This window comes from Cyprinus carpio, chromosome B3 (genome assembly GCF_018340385.1).
Source record: "Cyprinus carpio isolate SPL01 chromosome B3, ASM1834038v1, whole genome shotgun sequence".
Taxonomy (NCBI): domain Eukaryota; kingdom Metazoa; phylum Chordata; class Actinopteri; order Cypriniformes; family Cyprinidae; genus Cyprinus; species Cyprinus carpio.
Genome location: NC_056599.1, coordinates 6,418,612 through 6,438,235, shown reverse-complemented (window position 1 = coordinate 6,438,235; position 19,624 = coordinate 6,418,612). Strand labels below are relative to the sequence as shown.

Genomic DNA, 19,624 nt, shown 5'->3' with positions numbered 1-19,624 from the left:
CACACCAGGTAGCGGAGCGCGTAGTAGTGGACCGCCTCCTACGGGCCCTTCCCTGCCCTCTCCGGCAGGCGGCCGGTATGCGAAACCCCTCCAATGTCGACGAGCTGGTGGAGGCCATCGAGCTGGCGGAGGCCACCCAACACCGGGAGGCTGGTTCCCGGGCCACAGGATGAGCCCATGCCTACCGAAGCTCCCCATTCCCCTGGACGCGCTTGGCTGGCAGGCTGTGCCGTACACGCGGAACCTCCAAAGCAGGCCCCACGAGCGGAAGTGAAGATAAATGGCCGACCGGTCCTCGCCCTCCTCGACTCTGGCAGCGGGGTCACCCTTATCAGGCCGACGGTGTGGGCAGTCCTGGAGCTCCGCTACTACCTTCTCGGCCGCCAGTTCACCCTGATCACGGACCACGCCCCCCTACAGTGGATGGCCCGGGCGAAGGACACCAACGCCAGGGTGACTCGGTGGTTCCTCGCGCTCCAGGACTTCCACTTCACCGTACAGCACCGGGCGGGGACGGCCAATGCGAACGCCGATGGACTCTCGAGGATATGGTCAGCTTTCGCAGGTCTGTCAGGCTCCACTTCCCGACCCTCCCCCAATCTCCCCACTTCTCCACAGGGACAGGACGACGCTTATGGGGGGGGAGTGTGACGCGTGTTCCGAGCTCTCATCAGCGTCGCCCTGGAAACAGAGCAGGCACACCTGCACCTGCTCATTATGGGCTGAGCGGTCACACCTGCAGCCCATTGCAGACGGGCTTTATAAGCGGCACCGACGAACACAGAGGCGTGAGATGTCTCCAAAGGACTCAGCTAACAATTCTCTGTGTTTCTCCTCCAGACAGCAGCGTGTGACCGCCAGCCCGCTAAAGACACGGACCTCACGGACCCACACAGCACTGCGCACCGAGGGAGGAAGAGAAGGCTGAGCACCAGAACCCCTCACGTTGGCTATTTTTCCCTGCACCACCTCAATAAAATCCACCCTTCGGGGAACTTAACTTGATCCTCGTGTCGTGTGTGCTTCTTCACCCCCGTCACACTATATATATATATATATATATATATATATATATATATATATATATATATTTAACACTGCATTTGTAACTTAAGTAATTTTATTGACATAAGTAACTGTAATCGTATTACATAAATTTAAAATGTAACTCCTTACTTTACTGCCTTACCAGGAAAAGTAATTAGATTACAGTAACGCGTTACTATGTATAGTATACCACAATATATTAGAACAGGTACCCCATAGTTTCAAAATACTTACAGTCTAAATAATTTTAGTTTCGGCAAATGATTGCAATTATTTGTAAAAGTAATGGCAGATCTATTTCTGTTACAGTAATGCTTACATTTCATCTGCACTTTACTAGAAACAATTCTGAGATTCTGAATCTGAAATCGAGGGATGCTGACAGTGAATGTAGACAATATAACTGATCAAACTCTGATGTGGTTTCTCTCCAGTGTCAATCATTTCATGTGTTTCCAAGGTTTCTGACGGATGAAGGAAATTTTTTTTCCTTTTTTTTTTTTTTTTTTTTTTTACAGTGAGAGTTGCTCTTTCAGCTCAGCATCTGTAGTAAAGGACTTTCTTATATTGTGAATAAATCTTCTCCTTTCTGTGAATGTTCAGGTGTTTCTTGAGGACTGATGCTCAATGAAACTGTTTACTGCACTGGTAAAATGGTCTTTCTTCAGAACGTGTAGACAGAGGTTGAAGTTCTTGAGGTTTCTTTACTAATCTCTTCCCTCTCCGTCCCAGTGTGGATCCCTATGTGAAACTTCAGACTTGATTTATGTGTGCTTCTGGGCAGGTGACAATTTTTTTGGTTTCTGGTCTACCTTTTTTTTTTTTTTTTTTTTCTCAGGTCTAAAATAAACATTAAATCATGTGAGTTTTTCAAGCCTAAAGTCAAGATCACTGTTGAGTTCAAGAGTCATTTCAATCCCATCAAATCTGACAACTGCTGTGCGCGATTATGAACTATTTTAATGACATGAAGATGATTTGTGTTACAAATCACTAGTTTGGTCATGAAACTGACGCAGGCTTGACATGTAATCTGTAAGCAATCACATTATTTACTACACAACACAGGCTTCTTCAGCATGATGGCTGTTTGTTCTTCATTTTCATGATGTTTCATTCTGCAGGTTCTGGATCACTCATCTTCTCTCTGTTCTCTCCTTCTGCTGTCAACCATGATTGCTTTCTGGCTAGTTCTGCCAAAAACGAACATTTCATTTTTAATAGACATGATGTGAGATGAACAATCAATATTTTAATAAATGGAAAAGTGCCATTTATCATGTAACTCAAGCTCTTCAAACAGCTCAGGACAACATGAATCAGGTTTTGTAAAAGACACAGCAACACACTATTTTTCTACGTGATAATCATCAGCGTCGAATCAAAGCTTCATTTGGCACACCATTTATACTCAACACAAGCTCTGACGCATCAGTTCAAATGTCACATCACCAACTCTTGTTATTTTGGGATGTGATCAATATTATTGATTTATTAGGAAGTTAATAGTTAACAGGAAACACTTATTTCTTTGCTCAGGACTACCCATACATAGCCTGAAAGTAATATTATTATTATTATAGTAATATTATTATTACTATTATTAAAATACTGGTGCATTTGATGTCTAGTGTGCACAATTTTTTTTTTATGAAAAACGGTGAATTAAAAAGCAAATGTTTGTGAATCGATTTTTAATCATCGATTCTTAAATTGATTTTTCTTTTCTTAATTTTAAATGAATAATGAGAAACCTTCTCAAAATACTGAGTTATGTATTATAATATTCAGAAAATAAATCTCATAATAACGAGATGCTTTCAATGGGGTACTTTAACATCTCATTATAATGAGAAAGTTTTGTAACAGAGATAATGTATTATAATAATGAGATGCGATCATAATGCGATCATCAACAATAAAGGGCATATAGCTAAATGACATGTGTAATGTTACAGAGTGAAATGTCAGTCCATGAAGTGGAAAAGGCCTGTGAAGATTTGGGGTGCTGATGAAAGCAATCTGCTGCATCTTTGCTTTGATCATTGTATTGAATATTATCCAGATGTATTATTTGATAAAAACATCTCCTGACTTTTTTCTTAAAAATATTCAAGTGTCAAAAAAAATAAATAAAAATAAATAAATAAAAAAACTTGGCTAGAATAAAACATAAAAAAAAAAAAAAACTTGAGACTCTGATCTTTATTTTGATGTGTTGCATGTTCAGATATTCAAGCAACGAAATAATATGGGGGCCATGAAATTTTAGTGAAAAAGCTCAAAAATGCTGGTGGCGGCTGGCAACTTTTTTTTTTTTATTTATTTATTTATTTATTTATTTTTTTCAAAACGCTGGCGGTGAAAGAGTTAATTATAACTCAGTACCTCATAATAAAGGGTTTCTCTTTGTTTCTCAGCACATAAAGATGAACTTTTTACCGTGATTTCAGACTGCAGTGATCTGGTTTCTTAATCGTAATTCTTAATGATCTTAATGTGTGTCTTCAGCTGACTTATAAAAGTGAAACTGTTTCCGCACTGATCACACGTGTGCAGCTTCTCTCTGCTGTGGATCCTCTCGTGTGTTTTCAGGTCTCCTGACTGAACGTATCTCTTGTCACAGTGTGAACACTTGTGAGGTTTTTCTCGAGTGTGATGAATCCTCTCATGCAGTTTTAAACAGCTCGCAAATGTAAAAGTTTTCCCGCACTCAAAGCACATATAAGCTTTTACACCAGTATGTTTTTTTTTTTTTTTCTGATGTTCTTTTAAACTTTGCAGCAGTGAAAAACTCTTTCCACACACAGAACATGAATGTGGCTTCTCCTTCGTATGAACTGTCAGGTGTGTCTTCAAGTGTGATGCCGTAAGAAATGTTTTGCCGCAATGATGATACACGTGTCTTCTCTCCGGTGTGGATCCTCATGTGATGTTTAATATATTGTTTGTTTGAGAAACATTTTCCACACTGTTCACACATATACGGTTCACACATATGCTCGTGACGTCTTCTTTTATAATTATTATTGGCTGATAGAAATGTTTTAAAAAATAGTATTTTAGATGAAAATAAGATCAAGACCCTCGATGATGTCATGATCTATTCTGTCGTGCAGCGCTCAAAATTACGGTCAAGCAAATTTCCTCTGAATCGTTTTTTTTTTTTATTTTTTTTTTTTTAACTGGTTCATTAAAATCTATCCGAATCAGGAAACTAATCAGACTTCTAATAACTTTTAGCGAGCACGAGGCAGGCGGATGGAAATGGTAATAAAAATATAAGAATTAAAATAATATCTCACGACTCTCGATTCCCAACGCCTCGGAATCGAGGAATCGATTCTTTTTGGAATCGACTCCCAGCCCTGGTTTGGGACACAGCTAGCGTCGAGTCTTCTGAGGAGAGGCGAGCAGCTCACGGTATTTCTCTTATTTACACGACCATCAAACACACTTTATACAGTTTGTTTAAGCGACATTTTACAGGTTCATGTATGTGTTGTATTCATCGGGTTCAGAGCTACTTGTGTGTCTGGCTTCTTTCTCCAGGAATAAACATTTAGTGCAGCAGCAGCTAGCATGTGAGGAAAATATGAATTCCTTCAGACCTGAGCGATTTTGAGTGTTTTTGAGTGTTTGTTTGTGTGATTGTGTCGATGACTGGAGTGAGAGCTGTTACTGAATGTCAAGTCAGAAGTTAAAGTGTGAAGATCTGTGAGGAGAATTGATGGGAATCGATCTTAAATGTTGCTGTCTATTGACATTTTATTTTTTACTCTTTTGACGTCTTTGGATCAAATTTGTTAGTTATTTTACATAAAGTACACTGGAACAGATACTGCTTAATATTTTACCTTGAACCTATACGTGAGACCTTAAATCTATATGTAAATGTTTATCGATAAATATTAATATAGTTTGACGCTGAAAACATAAAATATTGCTTTGGTGCTTTTTATTTTTGGAGGTTCTGTGCTTGTTGTCGGTTTCTGCACATTTAAAACTGCAACATGTAAATATTCTGATTAAGTTACTTTATTGCAATGAATGCACTTAATAGAAAATATAAATATATTTAGATTCATATAATTTGTGAATTAGCATCACTTACTTTACAATAGATAAATAGACAGATATTACATTTACATTACATTTACATTTAGTCTTTTAGCAGGCGCTTTTATCCAAAGCGACTTACAAATGAGAACAATGGAAGCAATGAAAAACAACAAAAGAGCAATGATATATAAGTGTTATACAGTTAGCTTAACGCAGTACACGTAGCAGGGGCTTTTAAATAATATAATAAATAAAAAGAAAACTGATAGAATAGAAAAAGAATAGAGCAAGCTAGTGTTAGAGGTCTTTTTGTGCTTTTGTGCTTTTGTTAATTGTATAATAAATGAAAAGAAAACCGATAGAATACAAAAAGATTAGAAAGGTTTTTAGTTTTTAGTTTTTTTTTTTTTTTTAAGAATGGAATTAGAATAGTGAGTGTAAAAGTTAGAGGGTCAGATAAAGATGGAAGAGATGTGTTTTAAGCCGATTCTTGAAGATGGCTAAGGAGCTGCTGGGATTGAGTTGGGCAGATCATTCCACCAGGAGGGAACATTTAATTTAAAAGTCCGTAAAAGTGACTTTGTGCTTCTTTGGGATGGCACAATCAAGCGATGTTCACTTGCAGAACGCAAGCTTCTAGAGGCACATAAGTCTGAAGTAATGAATTTAGGTAAAGGGGTGCAGAGCTAGTGGTGGTTTTGTATGCAAACATCAATGCCTTGAATTTTATGCGAGCAGCTATTGGTAGCCAGTGCAAAATTGATAAACAGAGGTGTGACGCATTTTTTTCGGTTTATTAAAAATTAATCTTGCTGCCGCGTCCTGGATTAATTGTAAAGGTTTGATAGAACTGGCCGGAAGACCTGCCAAGAGAGCATTGCAATAGTCCAGCCTGGACAGAACAAGAGCTTGAACAAGGAGCTGTGCAGTTGTTCCGAAAGAAAGGGCCTGATATAAATGCATAGATGTGTCAATGAGTGCACTGTCAGAAAAATGGTACCTTTAGGGGTACAACAGCATGTCACTGGGGCAAGCTAGAGTGCCTATATTAATGCTAGAGTAGTGATTTAGACCCTTAAAGCAGTAATACAGTCATGGCCAAAAATATCGGCACCCTTGGTAAATATGATCAAAGAAGGCTGTGAAAATTAATCTGCATTGTTAATCCTTTTGATCTTTTATTTAACAAAATCACAAAAATCTAACCTTTCATTGGATAATAAGAATTTAAAATGGGGGGAAATATCATTATGAAATAAATGTTTTTCTCTAATACACGTTGGACACAATTATTGGCATCCCTAGAAATTCTTATGAGTAAAATATCTCTGAAGTATATTCCCATGCATATTCACAATTTTGAGCACTCCAGGGTGATTCTAAATATGAATTATCCAGCCATGGCTTCCTGTTTCACAGAAATATAAATAGGAGGGAAAACAAAGCCCAAATGCCCTTAATCATCCATCACATTGAGAAAAACCAAAGAATATATTTCTGAAAGATAATTGAGCCTCACAAATTAGTGAAGTGGCTTTAAGAAAAGCGCTAGAGCAGTGAAAATTCCCATTTCCACCATCAGGACAATAATTAAGAATTTCAATCAACAGAAAATGTTATAAATCTGCCTGGAAGAGGACGTGTGTCTATATCGTCCTAATGCACGGTGAGAAGGAGAGTTTGAGTGGCTAAAGACTCTCCAAGAATCACAGCTGGAGAACTGCTCGGGGTCAGAAAACCTTAAAAAAAAATTGTCAAACAGCACCTACATCAACACATGTTGTTAAGGAGGGTTTCAAGAAAAGTTCTCCTAGCTCATCCAAAAACAAACTAAATCTTCAGTTATCAGACACGACTGGAACTTTAAATGGGACTGGCCTCTATGATCAGATGAAACTAAAAAATGAGCTTTTTAGCAGCAAACACACAAGATAGGTTTGGTGAACACATAGATAAATAGTACCCCATGTGTACAATGAAATATAATGCTGTATTTTTGATGTTGTGGGCCTATATTTCTGCTGGAGGTCCTGGACACCTTGTTTAGACGCATGGCATCATGGATTCTATCAAATACCAACAGATAAAAAATCAATAAGTGACTGATTCTGTTAGAAATCTTATAATGGGCCGTGTTTGGATCTTCCAACCGTACAATAACCCAAACACAGACCTCAAAAACAACACAAAAACGGGTCATTGGGCACAAAACCAAGCTTCTGCTATAGCCATTCCAGTCCTCTGATCTGAACCCTATAGAAAATGAGTGTGGTGAACTGAAGAGAAGAAGCACCAACATGGAGCTGGGAATCTAAAGGGTCTGGAGAGATTCTGGATGAAGGAATGGTCTCTGATCTCTTGTCAGGTGTTCTCTAACCTCATCAGGCATTATAGGAGACAATTTAGACCTGTTAAACTGGCAAATGGAGGTTTCAAAAAGTATTGAATAAAAGGGGACCATCAATTGTGGTCAGTGTTTGTTAGAGAAAAACATTTATTTCATAATGATATTTGCCCCCATTTTAAATTCTTATTATCCAATGAAAGGTTAGATTTTTGAGAATTTGTTAAATAAAAGATCCAAAGGATTAACAATGCAGATTAATTTTCACAGCCGCATTTGATCATACTTACCAAGGGTGCCGATATTTTTGGCCATGACTGTATGTACTTTCATGGTACTAGCATGCACCCTCTAGGTACAAAGTTATCCTTTTGATAAGGTCCCAGAGACGAGCTGTTGTACTCCTAAATGTACAATTCCCATCCCCTCTCCATCCCTTTTTTTCTCAAAGAGCATACAAGAGCAAACTCAGAAACTGATACATGTTTTTGTGATACACTCCTCCTCTCTCACAGTAGTTCAGTAATAAATGCAGGAGTATCTCCATCAGTTCACAAGAGAAGACGAGCATCAAATCATCAGGAAGAGCTGAAATCTGTAAAGACTGAGTTTATTAAAGAGGACCGAGAGAAAATGAGAGATCCAGAACCCTGCAGAATCAAACACACTGAAGATACTCAAGAACTAACAGGTTCGTGGTTAATCTTGATTCATTCATGATGCTGAAGAACATTCATGTTATAAAGACTCAAGCACTTCATCAGATTTAGGTAATAAGATGATTAAGTGGGTACAAAATGCCCTTTTTGTTTTCATCAAATTGTGTTAGCTTCTGTTTCTGTGAGAAATCCCTCTCGAAGTCTTGAGGTTTTGATGCTGGAAGATATACTTTTTTTTATCAGAGACAATGAAGCGAGAGGCTCAGCAGAGAATCTCTAGAGTCTGTGTCTGCACAGAGTTTTTCCTCAAGGCATGTCCACACATTTCATACACAGTCCTTCTACCTACAAACAATGTACACATTTTACTCTCTTATGGTGCTTTTCCACTGCATGGTACGACTCGACTCGGCTTGGTTTAGCTCGGTTTGTGTTTCCACTGCAGTTTAGTATCGTTTTAGAGTGGGCGGGATTATTCACACGTGGTTATAGTCACGCCGCCTCTACTGCCACGACTCCTGAAAAACTTTTTCATTCTGCGTCGCCCCATCAAGCTCTCGCTCAATGAGAGGAACGTCTGTTCTTCCGCAACAGACCACGAAACACTTTGACTGTTAAAAAAATGTGCGCTCGTTCCGAACAGTTGCGTTCGATCCTTCGCTGGTTGTGCTGATTTAAATCTAGCAGTAAAAAGAAAAAAGCCTGCATAGCTGAAATATACAGCCCCTCAGATAAGAAACATCTGGAGAAATACAAGTGGGCCTTGTTCTTCACCATAACAAGTCTTGGGGGCCCTTCTCTCGAGGGAGGAAACTAATTGTATGCATAAGGAAAACTCTATGAAATGTATAGAACACGCCTTAAAGGATAGAACTGTATAAAAGGAAAGACAGAAAAACATTCAGGAGATTTTTCTCTGCATAGAACGTCTTGGCTTTATTCTCTTTGAAATAAAGTCTATCTTCTGGAAACAAAACCCCATGCCTGAGTGTGATTCTTCAGATCAGCGGCAGACAAGACTGCATACCGAGTGGAAAACCCCCAAAAAAGTGAACCGAACCGTACAGTACCCATACACACAGGAAACATGATCATAACAGAACAATGACTTGATTACTCTCCTGCAGGCCTCCTTACACGCAAGAAACACGTTCATAATAGTAGAATAACTTGATTACAAAAAAAAAAAAATCTTCTACAAGATGTTCAGTAAAGAGAGGTTTGGGAAACTTTCATATTGATTGTCAAGGTCAGATTAAATATTACTTTAACTGTTTAATTTACATTTATTTTATATCTGGTTCACAAATGTTTTACCAAATATTTTGGACATTTTTCAATATAGTTTATAACACTGCAGTTTGTGTGAAAACTGAAACAATGGGTTGAGGTGATTTTCTTGTCCTCCCACCCTGCTGTAGAAAGAGTTCAGATGATGTCACTTCCTGTGTGTCACAATTTTAAGAAATGCTCTGGTTTTTAAAAGGAGGAAAATCATGACAGATATTGAAATACTGCTATTCAAAATAGTAAGCAAGCGCTGCTTTGTTTACATTTCGTATATCTGTGTTTATCTCGTATATCTTTGTTTCGGTTTCTCCTTTTGAATAACTTATATATACTATTAATAGTTGCTGATATGAACAGCTCGTTCTTCCCACGCATGCGCAGAACGCATGTGTTAGTTTGTCGTCAGCTGTAGTCTGTGCGGTGTGTTCAAGCTCTTTTTGGTCCGACACTGCCGATGCGAGACGCTAGTTCTTTGAAGTCGCCTTGGTGTGTCCCGGCCTTAAGAGAAAACAAGTGATGATCTTGTGCTGACTGAGACCTCTTTCTTACTATTAAGCTGACATGAGGTTACAAGTCCACCACGACTGTTTGTGTGATCGTGTCGATGTTTAGAGTAAAAAAACTGTTATTGAATGTCAGGTCAAAAGTCAAAGTTTGAGCTCTGTGATGGGAATTGATCTGAAGTGTTGCTACTGCAATTTCATTTTCAATTCAATTTAAGTTTATTTGTAGAAATGTAAGGTAAAATTCAGTTAATGATATAATCAAACAGATGAATGCTATTAACAGCTATGATTATGTGTTAACACATAATCATTGCTGTTAATAGCATTCATCTGTTTGATAATAGTAACAGTCAAACTTACAGCATTTCTAGTTTTATTATTGATAGTCAATCATAGCCTGTGGTAACTCTGTACTTAAACTTTATTTGACACATCCAGGACTTATAAAGCATGTGTAATAACACACATACATGTTTCACATTGTTGGCAGATGTTTTAGCTGTGTAATGAGAGATTTTTCAAAACAATTGCAATGGCAGGACATCCAAAACTGCATTGGACGTTTACACCCAAGCCTCACTTTATATTTGGAAGAATTTACATTGTAATCTTTTTCAAAATTTCTTTTTTTTGTATGTTAATACAGATGGCAGAATGAAAAAATATGAATAGAAATGTGAACAATAGAAAGACAGAAGACAGAAATGCATGTAATGTGTGAATTAGCACATGTGTGAGTGCAGTGTCACTGAATGAGATTTTAAATTGATGTGATCTTTGTGTTGGCGCTCTTAATTTTGATATAGTAATATAATAATTTACAAAGAGACAACACTTTGCAGAGGTGGGACCAAGTTATTGTTTTGCAAGTCACAAGTCTAGTCTCGAGTCTCAAGACAAGCAAGTCCAAGTCAAGTTGCAAGTCCTCAACTTTAAGATTCAAGTCTCAAACCCGTCATTAGTGCTCTTTACCCAAATCAGTGTCTCAGTATTATTTACCATATCAAATTTGACATAGCAGTTCAATTTCATGTGAGATGGGTGCCCTTAGTAAAACTACTCAAGTTCAGTTTAGAGATTGTGCCAAAATAGGACAATCAGTGAAAAAAAAAAAAAATTGTAACAATAGCATAGACAAAATAATTTAATAGAAATAACAACTGCAACAGACTTTGCATGTGTGCATGAAAATATATGCTTCTAGGTTTTATATCAAAGCCACTGAGCCATTATTTGGAACTTCAATGAAACAGATTTAAAAACATGAGCAGAAACAGAAAAAACGTTCTGTTAAAGGAAGAAATAACTGCTACCATACTACACTTTACAAGTGAGAGAGGAAACGTGCAATATGGATGCAGACGAACTCAAGAATTTAAAAATGCTTTGCTACCATCCTTTTTAACCAAAAGTAACAAAGAAAAAATCATTTTATAGAAAAAAAAACACGGCAAAATATTCGATATTCAAAATCTCAAATATATGTAAAAAATTGTTAAAAGTGTTGTTGAATGTTATATGTTATATGTTAAGTGCATAGTTGATCCCTAAATCTAGGGGCTACGTACACTATACAGTCTGGATTTACAACACGTGAATGCATTCATTTTTCCCAAAAGAAATGAAAGTGAGTGCTGGGTGAAGGGAGAAGGGAGAGAAAAATTGAGTAGGTATATTTTAGTTACATATGAAATGCTTATTTGGTAAAAGAAACACTTATTCAAATTATATTTTAATGGGTCATTATTAGGGGTGTAACAACTAACCACTCTTCTTCAAGAATCAATTACAAAAAACCACGACGAATAATAATCAACCATCAAAAAACATTATTTCATTGTGAATCACTGATTTCGGACAGTAATCAATTTAAAACGCTACAAATCTAATGAATTGCAATTTCTGTAGTGACTCAATGCTTTCAAAATATATACACTAGAGGTCGACCGATATATCGGGCTGATATTTGTCATTTTTTTATATATCGGCCGATATCCGTGTTTAGTAGCGCCGATTAAAATTCAGGCACGTCGGCGGGCAGCCCCGTGTTATTTGTGCGGTGGAAAGTGCTGCTGCCGCATGTGAAGGACCCCAAGCCAAAACTTTTGGAAGATTCAACAACAGTCCTGGGAGATAAAGGTAGTCAGAGAATTTCACTCTGTAAATGGGGTGGAGAAGGTGGCAGTTCTCACAAACACTGCAGCGTGATTGAGGGCTCCATTACTCCACCCCGCTCACAGACAGCACCGTGCTCAGAGAGACAGCTGTCCTGGAGCAGCACAGAACGGTGAATGACATTTGTTCGGAAGCATGGTTTGATGCAGACAATAGCCAGGTTTCCATCCAACTCATTTGCATTTGGATGTCAATATTTGATAATTTCCATGATCGATCGTCATTTAAATTAACGATCAATTAATAACCTTAATGCTGCAAAATGCGTCTGCAGCGGTATTATTATTATGTGCAAAAGCCACTCGGAAAAAAGCTTTCTCCCCCGAATTAAAGGGGTTTTAGTCTGAATAAAATTGTTGTTGTATTTTAAAACGCAATTGCAATGTTTTAAAATGACACTATAGTATTAAAAATAAAATTATCCCAAACGTAACTGTGGCGCATGTGGCTGTGCTGCGCAGTCAGTGAACCACTTTTTTCACATTAAACATTTTATGCGAGCATTATGACCAGTACTTTATTTGATCCTGTTCTGCAAAATGTTCGATTTTGAATTTTTGCGTTCCGGTAGGCCTATTTGTTTTAAATAATCCGGCATTTACAGTGCATTAGATCGTGACAGTGCATGCGTGCGTGCAGACGAGGATGAGCGAGCGCGGGTTTGGCTAGATGTATTTGGAGGTTATTGCTCACGTCTCGTTCTGCACATATCCACATGTTTCCATATTCGCAATGTATCTGAATGTTAACCTATAATATATATATATATATATATATACATATATATATATATATATATATATATATATATATATATTTTTTTTTTTTTTATGTAAACTAGACGGAAAAGATCATCCTCTTCACATGAGCAAAAACGTCCTTGGCATAATAGCAGAGTGGACCGGTATAAGGTCTATTTAAACTGACCAGTGTAACCTTTTATATGTTTGGTTGACTGTACTTTATTTTAATAATGAACAGACTGCGATGTAAGTTTGAAATTAGAATGCACTTTAGATGTTCTGTGTCATTTATACCATGCTGGTTGCTAGTGTGTTTGCAGCACTACTATTATTTATTTTTTTATATATTTTATTTTTTATATTTTTCAGTTTGATTTTTTTTTTATAAAATTGTATGTATTTTATTTAAATGTATATTTATGTTTACATTTATGTTCCAACGAACTTGAAAAAGTATGCTTGATAAATGCTCTAAAACTTTTATGTAAATGATTGACATACAGGTCCTTCTCAAAAAATTTGCATATTGTGAAAAAGTTCATTATTTTCCATAATGTAATGATAAAAATTAAACTTTCATATATTTTAGATTCATTGAACACCAACTGAAATATTTCGGGTCTTTTATTGTTTTAATACTGATGATTTTGGCATACAGCTCATGAAAACCCAAAATTCCTATCTCAAAAAAAATTAGCATATTTCATCCGACCAATAAAAGAAAAGTGTTTTTTAATACAAAAAAAAAGTCAACCATCAAATAATTATGTTCAGTTATGCACTCAATACTTGGTCGGGAATCCTTTTGCAGAAATGACTGCTTCAATGCGGCGTGCCATGGAGGCAATCAGCCTGTGGCACTGCTGAGGTGTTATGGAGGCCCAGGATGCTTCGATACCGGCCTTAAAGGGATAGTTCACCCAAAAATGAAAATTATGTCATTAAGGCTTATTGGAGACGCGAACCGTTTCAAATGATTCAGTTCGATTTGGTGAACTGGTTCAAGAAGATCCGGTTACATCGAGTGATTTGTTTGCGAACCGGATATCACTAAACTGCAGTGTTGTGAACGCGCTCATAACAGACACAGAAGAGAAGACAACGCTGAATAAAGTCGTAGTTTTTGCTATTTTTGGACCAAAATGTATTTTCGATGCTTAAAAAAATTCTAATGGACCCTCTGATGTCACATGGACTACTTTGAAGATGTTTGTATTACCTTTCTGGACGTGGACAGTATACCGTACATACATTCTCAATGGAGGGACTGAAAGCTCTCGGACTAAATCTAAAATATCTTAAACTGTGTTCCGAAGATGAACGGAGGTCTTACGGGTTTGGAACGACATGAGGGTGAGTCAGTAATGACATAATTTTAATATTTGGGTGAACTATCCCTTTAAGCTCATCCAGAGTGTTGGGTCTTGCGTCTCTCAACTTTCTCTTCACAATATCCCACAGATTCTCTATGGGGTTCAGGTCAGGAGAGTTGGCAGGCCAATTGAGCACAGTAATACCATGGTCAGTAAACCATTTACCAGTGGTTTTGGCACTGTGAGCAGGTGCCAGGTCATGCTGAAAAACGAAATCTTCATCTCCATAAAGCTTTTCAGCAGATGGAAGCATGAAGTGCTCCAAAATCTCATGATAACTAGCTGCATTGACCCTGCCCTTGATAAAACACAGTGGACCAACACCAGCAGCTGACATGGCACCCCAGACCATCACTGACTGTGGGGTACTTGACACTGGACTTCAGGCATTTTGGCATTTCCTTCTCCCCAGTCTTCCTCCAGACTCTGGCACCTTGCTTTCCGAATGACATGCAAAATTTACCCGAAAAAAGTACTTTGAACCACTGAGCAACAGTCCAGTGCTGCTTCTCCTGCTTCTCTGTAGCCCAGGTCAGGCGCTTCTGCCGCTGTTTCTGGTTCAAAAGCACACGCCTGTGCACGGTGGCTCTGGATGTTTCTACTCCAGACTCAGTCCACTGCTTCCGCGGGTCCCTCAAGGTCTGGAATCGGTCCTTCTCCACAATCTTCCTCAGGGTCCGGTCACCTCTTCTCATTGTGCAGCGTTTTTTTGCCACACTTTTTTCCTTCCCACAGACTTCCCACTGAGGTGCCTTGATACAGCACTCTGGGAACAGCCTATTCGGTCAGAAATTTTCTTTCTGTGTATTACCCTCTCGCTTGAGGGTGTCAATGATGGCCTTCTGGACAGCAGTCAGGTCGGCAGTCTTACCCATGATTGCGGTTTTGAGTAATGAACCAGGCTGGGAGTTTTTAAAAGCCTCAGGAATCTTTTGCAGGTGTTTAGAGTTAATTAGTTGATTCAGATGATTAGGTTAATAGCTTGTTTAGAGAACCTTTTCATGATATGCTAACTTTTTGAGATAGGAATTTGGGGTTTTCATGAGCTGTATGCCAAAATCATCAGTATTAAAACAATAAAAGACCTGAAATATTTCAGTTGGTGTGCAATGAATCTAAAATACATGAAAGTTTAATTTTTATCATTACATTATATAAAATAATGAACTTTTTCACAATATGCAAATTTTTTGAGAAGGACCTGTATATATATATTACCTGTTTTATCTTTATTTAATACTTGGTCAGTTTATTGATTTGTTTGGTTAACTTTGGATACATTTTTTATTTTTAATACCTTGCAGTGCACAAAATTAAGAGAGATGGTTCAAGTCAGTGCTCAATAAATGATGATAAGTTTAGAAATGTTGTGCATCCACTTTTTATTAGTGTGACATTTTAGCATGCAAATGAAGGGGAAAACTTCAAGATATCAGCCCTAAAAATCGGAAGCACATATCAGCCATCGGCTGACCCTGACCTCTAAACATCGGCATCGGCATTGGCATTGGCTATAGAAAAACCCATATCGGTCGATCTCTAATATACACATTAAATTACTGCAAGCACGAATTAATGGAGACCCTGAACAGTGTCCGCGGATCTGAAATGTAAGTGTCTAAAGCATACGCACAGTTCCATTGAATGAAAAATGTGTTTTAACAATGCTGATGAACCGAATGTACGAAGGAAACTGTTAAAATAACCACAGCATTAACAACAACCTTGAAATAAGAGTGCGAGGTTTATCTGATAATCAGATGAATGAAAGTAGCGTGACCAAAATTCGATGTAAATTCAACGTCTAATGTCAATGTTAAATTGATTTCCAATACCGATGTCAGCGGACATTGATATTTTGTTGTTTTTAGGTTGTGTAACCAAAATCCAACGTTAAGTCAACGTCAAACTGATTTTAATTTTCAGCTAAAATGCAACGTCTGCCCGACGTCATGTCCAACGCCAACGTTACATAGACGTCCAGTGCCTGCTGGGAGACACAACATCTCATTTACATATCGACCAACGGCATATACCAAGCACAGTGCAAATTAGTGTAGTGATTTATTCGAATACTTTTCTCCCATAAACTTTGCATCTGAGAAGAAAACTCATACAAATGCATATTCAGTAAGGTCAAGTGCAAAAATATCTGTGTCCACGTCTTTTCAGCACTAATTCATTACTGCACGTCCTTAGTAAAACCTGACAGCACTATTTTAACGCCAAAAGACGGTTTGCCCTGTTGCAAGCTGTTAGTAAAACTGGTCCATAGTCGTTATTATCTTTTTTTTTTTTTATAATAATTAATTACTAACTTTCTATGAACTGGGTACTGTTTTTCAACATGTATGTTAGATAATTGTGTAGTGGATCAAACATGTTTAATAGTTCTCCCTGTAGAAACACGGGATTTGTGCCAATATTTTTTTATAGTTTCAAGGACATATAATTTTTAAAAACACATCAAAATGATCAACATTTCATATAGCAACTGTTACTTCACGGTTCATTTTTGTAGGTTGTTTTTCTTTCATATTTCTCTGTTTACTTTTATTTCAGAGTTGTTTGAGGAGAATGGAGAGTTCAGTGAAGTTGAGGAGAAAATTAATGTTAAAACTGGAGAAAAACCTTTGAGTTGCTCTCAAACCAAACAGAAAGATTTAAGGCAAAGAAGAGCCAAGAAATCCTTCATCTGCACTCAGTGTGGAAAGAGTCTGACAAACAAACATATTCTTGATGTTCACATGAGAGTTCATACTGGAGAGAAACCGTTCACATGTGATCAGTGCGGAAGGAGTTTCACACAAAAAGGAAACCTTATGGAGCATATGAAAATTCATACTGGAGAGAAACTGTACGCATGTGATCAGTGCAACAAAGCATTTTTGAGAGCTTCAGAGCTGAAGGAGCACCTGAGAGTTCATACAAAGGAGAAACCACATTCATGTCATTTGTGTGGAAAGAGATTTTCATTACTACAACATCTTAAAAAACATCAGAAAATACATACTGCTGTCAGAGAGTACATGTGCTTTGAGTGTGAAAAGACTTTTACTACAGCACAGTGTTTAAAACAGCATGAGAGGATCCACACTGGGGAAAAACCTTACACATGTGATCAGTGCGGAAAGAGTTTCACACAAAAAGGACACCTTTCAGAACATATTAGATTTCATACTGGAGAGAAACTGTATGCATGTGATCAATGTGGGAAGAGTTTCACACTAAAAGGACACCTTACCAAACATATGAGAGTTCATACTGGAGAGAAACCCTACACTTGTGTTCAGTGTGGAAAGAGTTTCACACACTCAACAAGCCTTAAGAGACACATGAACATTCACACTAGAGAGAAACTGCATGCATGTGATCAGTGTGGCACAACATTTTTGAGAGCTTCAGACCTGAAGAAACACCTGAGAGTTCATTCAAAGGAGAAGCCACATTTATGTAATTTGTGTGGAAAGAGATTTTCATGTCTACAATATTTGAAAAGACATCAGAAAATACACGCTGGTGTGAGAGAGTACATGTGCTTTGAGTGTGAAAAGACTTTTACTACAGCAAACTGTTTAAAACAGCATGAGAGGATCCACACTGGAGAGAAACCTTACATGTGTTCACACTGCAACAAGAGATTCAGTCGGTCAGGACACCTGAAAACACATGAGAGGATTCACACTGGAGAGAAACAGTACAACAGTGTCAATTTCATTGACGAATGATTTTCGTCACTAGCATTTTTCACCTATGGGAACGAGACAATGAATAAAATCTCTTTTTGAATGACAAAAACTAAAATCTGTTGACATTTTTTTCAACTAATAAAAATGAGATGAAAATGTTAGGGTGGGATGATTGGACAGAGATCATCCAATCAAATGAATCTCCTGCGTGGAAAGGAGGGGAGATGCACACGTTTGAACTGTAACGCTCTGATCATAAGTTTGCATGCACTTTGCTGCATGTCTCATAAAATGTGACTAAGTATGATATTAAAAGTCTAAAAGTCACTCATTTTTATAAAGTAACACTATCCAACAGCGACAACCGCAGGTAAAGTTACAGTGGAGGCTTGCCTTCCTTCGGTCTATTGACTTTCTACAGAGACCCCAAAGTGTGCCGTGACCTTTCTGGAGGCTCATTGAGATGAATGGGGGAAAATCATGTGAGGGGAGGAGAAGCCTCCATCGTGCTATAATTGGATACGAATGGTTATAATTGGATGTGATTGGTTCGTGCGATAAATCCCGCCTCTTGTTTTCGTGCGAGCTCTTGGTCTGAATGAAGAAAATGATGGCGTTATTACCTAATTATAAAATAAGTAAACTATGATTGGGTTTCAATGATTGTTTTCTGGACAAGTGTCAGATCAGCAGTCTTCCCCGTGATTGTGTAGCCTAGTGAACCAAACTGAGAGACCATTTTGAAGGATCAGGAAACCTTTGCAGGTGTTTTGAGTTGATTAGCTGATTGGTATGTCACCATATTCTAATTTGCTAAGTGAATTGGTGGGTTTTTGTTAAATGTGAGCCAAAATCATCCCAATTAAAAGAACCAAAGACTTAAACTACTTCAGTCTGTGTGCACTGAATTTATTTAATACACGAGTTTCAAAATTTGAGTTGAATTACTGAGATAAATGAACTTTTCCTCTACATTCTAATTTATTGAGATGCACCTGTGTAGGTTTTGAATTGGTAAACCATATGTGCACCCTTTTTTGGTATACCGTATGTGCACATTTGTTTTGAATCTTTTATACCGGATGTACACTTTTTATGAATATTTGTACTGTATGTGTATATTTGTGTTTTGAATTTAACTTGTATTTTATGTATAGCGTATGTATACATTTGTTTTGAATTTAATGTGTTTTTTGCATATTTGTACTTCAACATTTATTTGCAATGGGTTCTACATGTTCACTGGTGTATTTTGAATTCATGCAAATAATTGTGCGTATTTATATTAAATATTAGGCTCACCAATATTGAGTACATTTTTCAAAACAGATTTATTGTTTTTCTACTTAATCTGTATTTGAAAGCATTGTGTTTTATTCATTAAAATAATCTCATGAATAAAAGTAAATAGTTAACCCAACCTGTTGGGTTATTTTTAACCCAACTGGCTTTTAACCCAATCATTGAGTTAAAAATAACCCACAGTTGGGAAGGTGCTATGTTAACCCCAGTGGTGTAGTCCTAAAGAAAAAAGTGGTTAACTATTACCCAGTCCTCCCCCGACCCCCCGTCCCACCACCACCACAAAAAAAAAAAAAAAAAAAAAAAAAATTAAATTTATTGTTGTTGGTTTATTAGTAATTAATATAGCAATTTAGTAATATCAATACAGTGCACTCTAAAATTGGTCAATGGATTATTTTTCAAGCAGTTTACAGCATGACTTCCAGGTTGTT

At 37.5% G+C, this 19,624-nt stretch overlaps 1 protein-coding gene across 2 annotated transcripts; it reads left to right on the top strand.

The window, feature by feature from the left end:
* The first annotated feature begins 3,412 nt into the window (after positions 1-3,412).
* LOC122136717 (gastrula zinc finger protein XlCGF57.1-like) lies at positions 3,413-18,694 on the top strand. 2 transcript variants are annotated; one of them, XM_042721208.1, is made up of 3 exons: positions 3,413-4,470; positions 7,969-8,144; positions 16,762-18,694. In XM_042721208.1, exons 2-3 carry the CDS (start codon positions 8,087-8,089, stop codon positions 17,925-17,927), a joined length of 1,224 nt encoding a protein of 407 aa, XP_042577142.1. In that variant the 5' UTR covers positions 3,413-4,470; positions 7,969-8,086; the 3' UTR covers positions 17,928-18,694. The 2 variants fall into 2 exon arrangements, with proteins under 2 accessions (XP_042577142.1, XP_042577141.1); XM_042721207.1 differs by lacking the exon at positions 3,413-4,470 and having other exon boundaries at positions 7,699-8,144.
* The last annotated feature ends 930 nt before the right edge of the window (positions 18,695-19,624 follow it).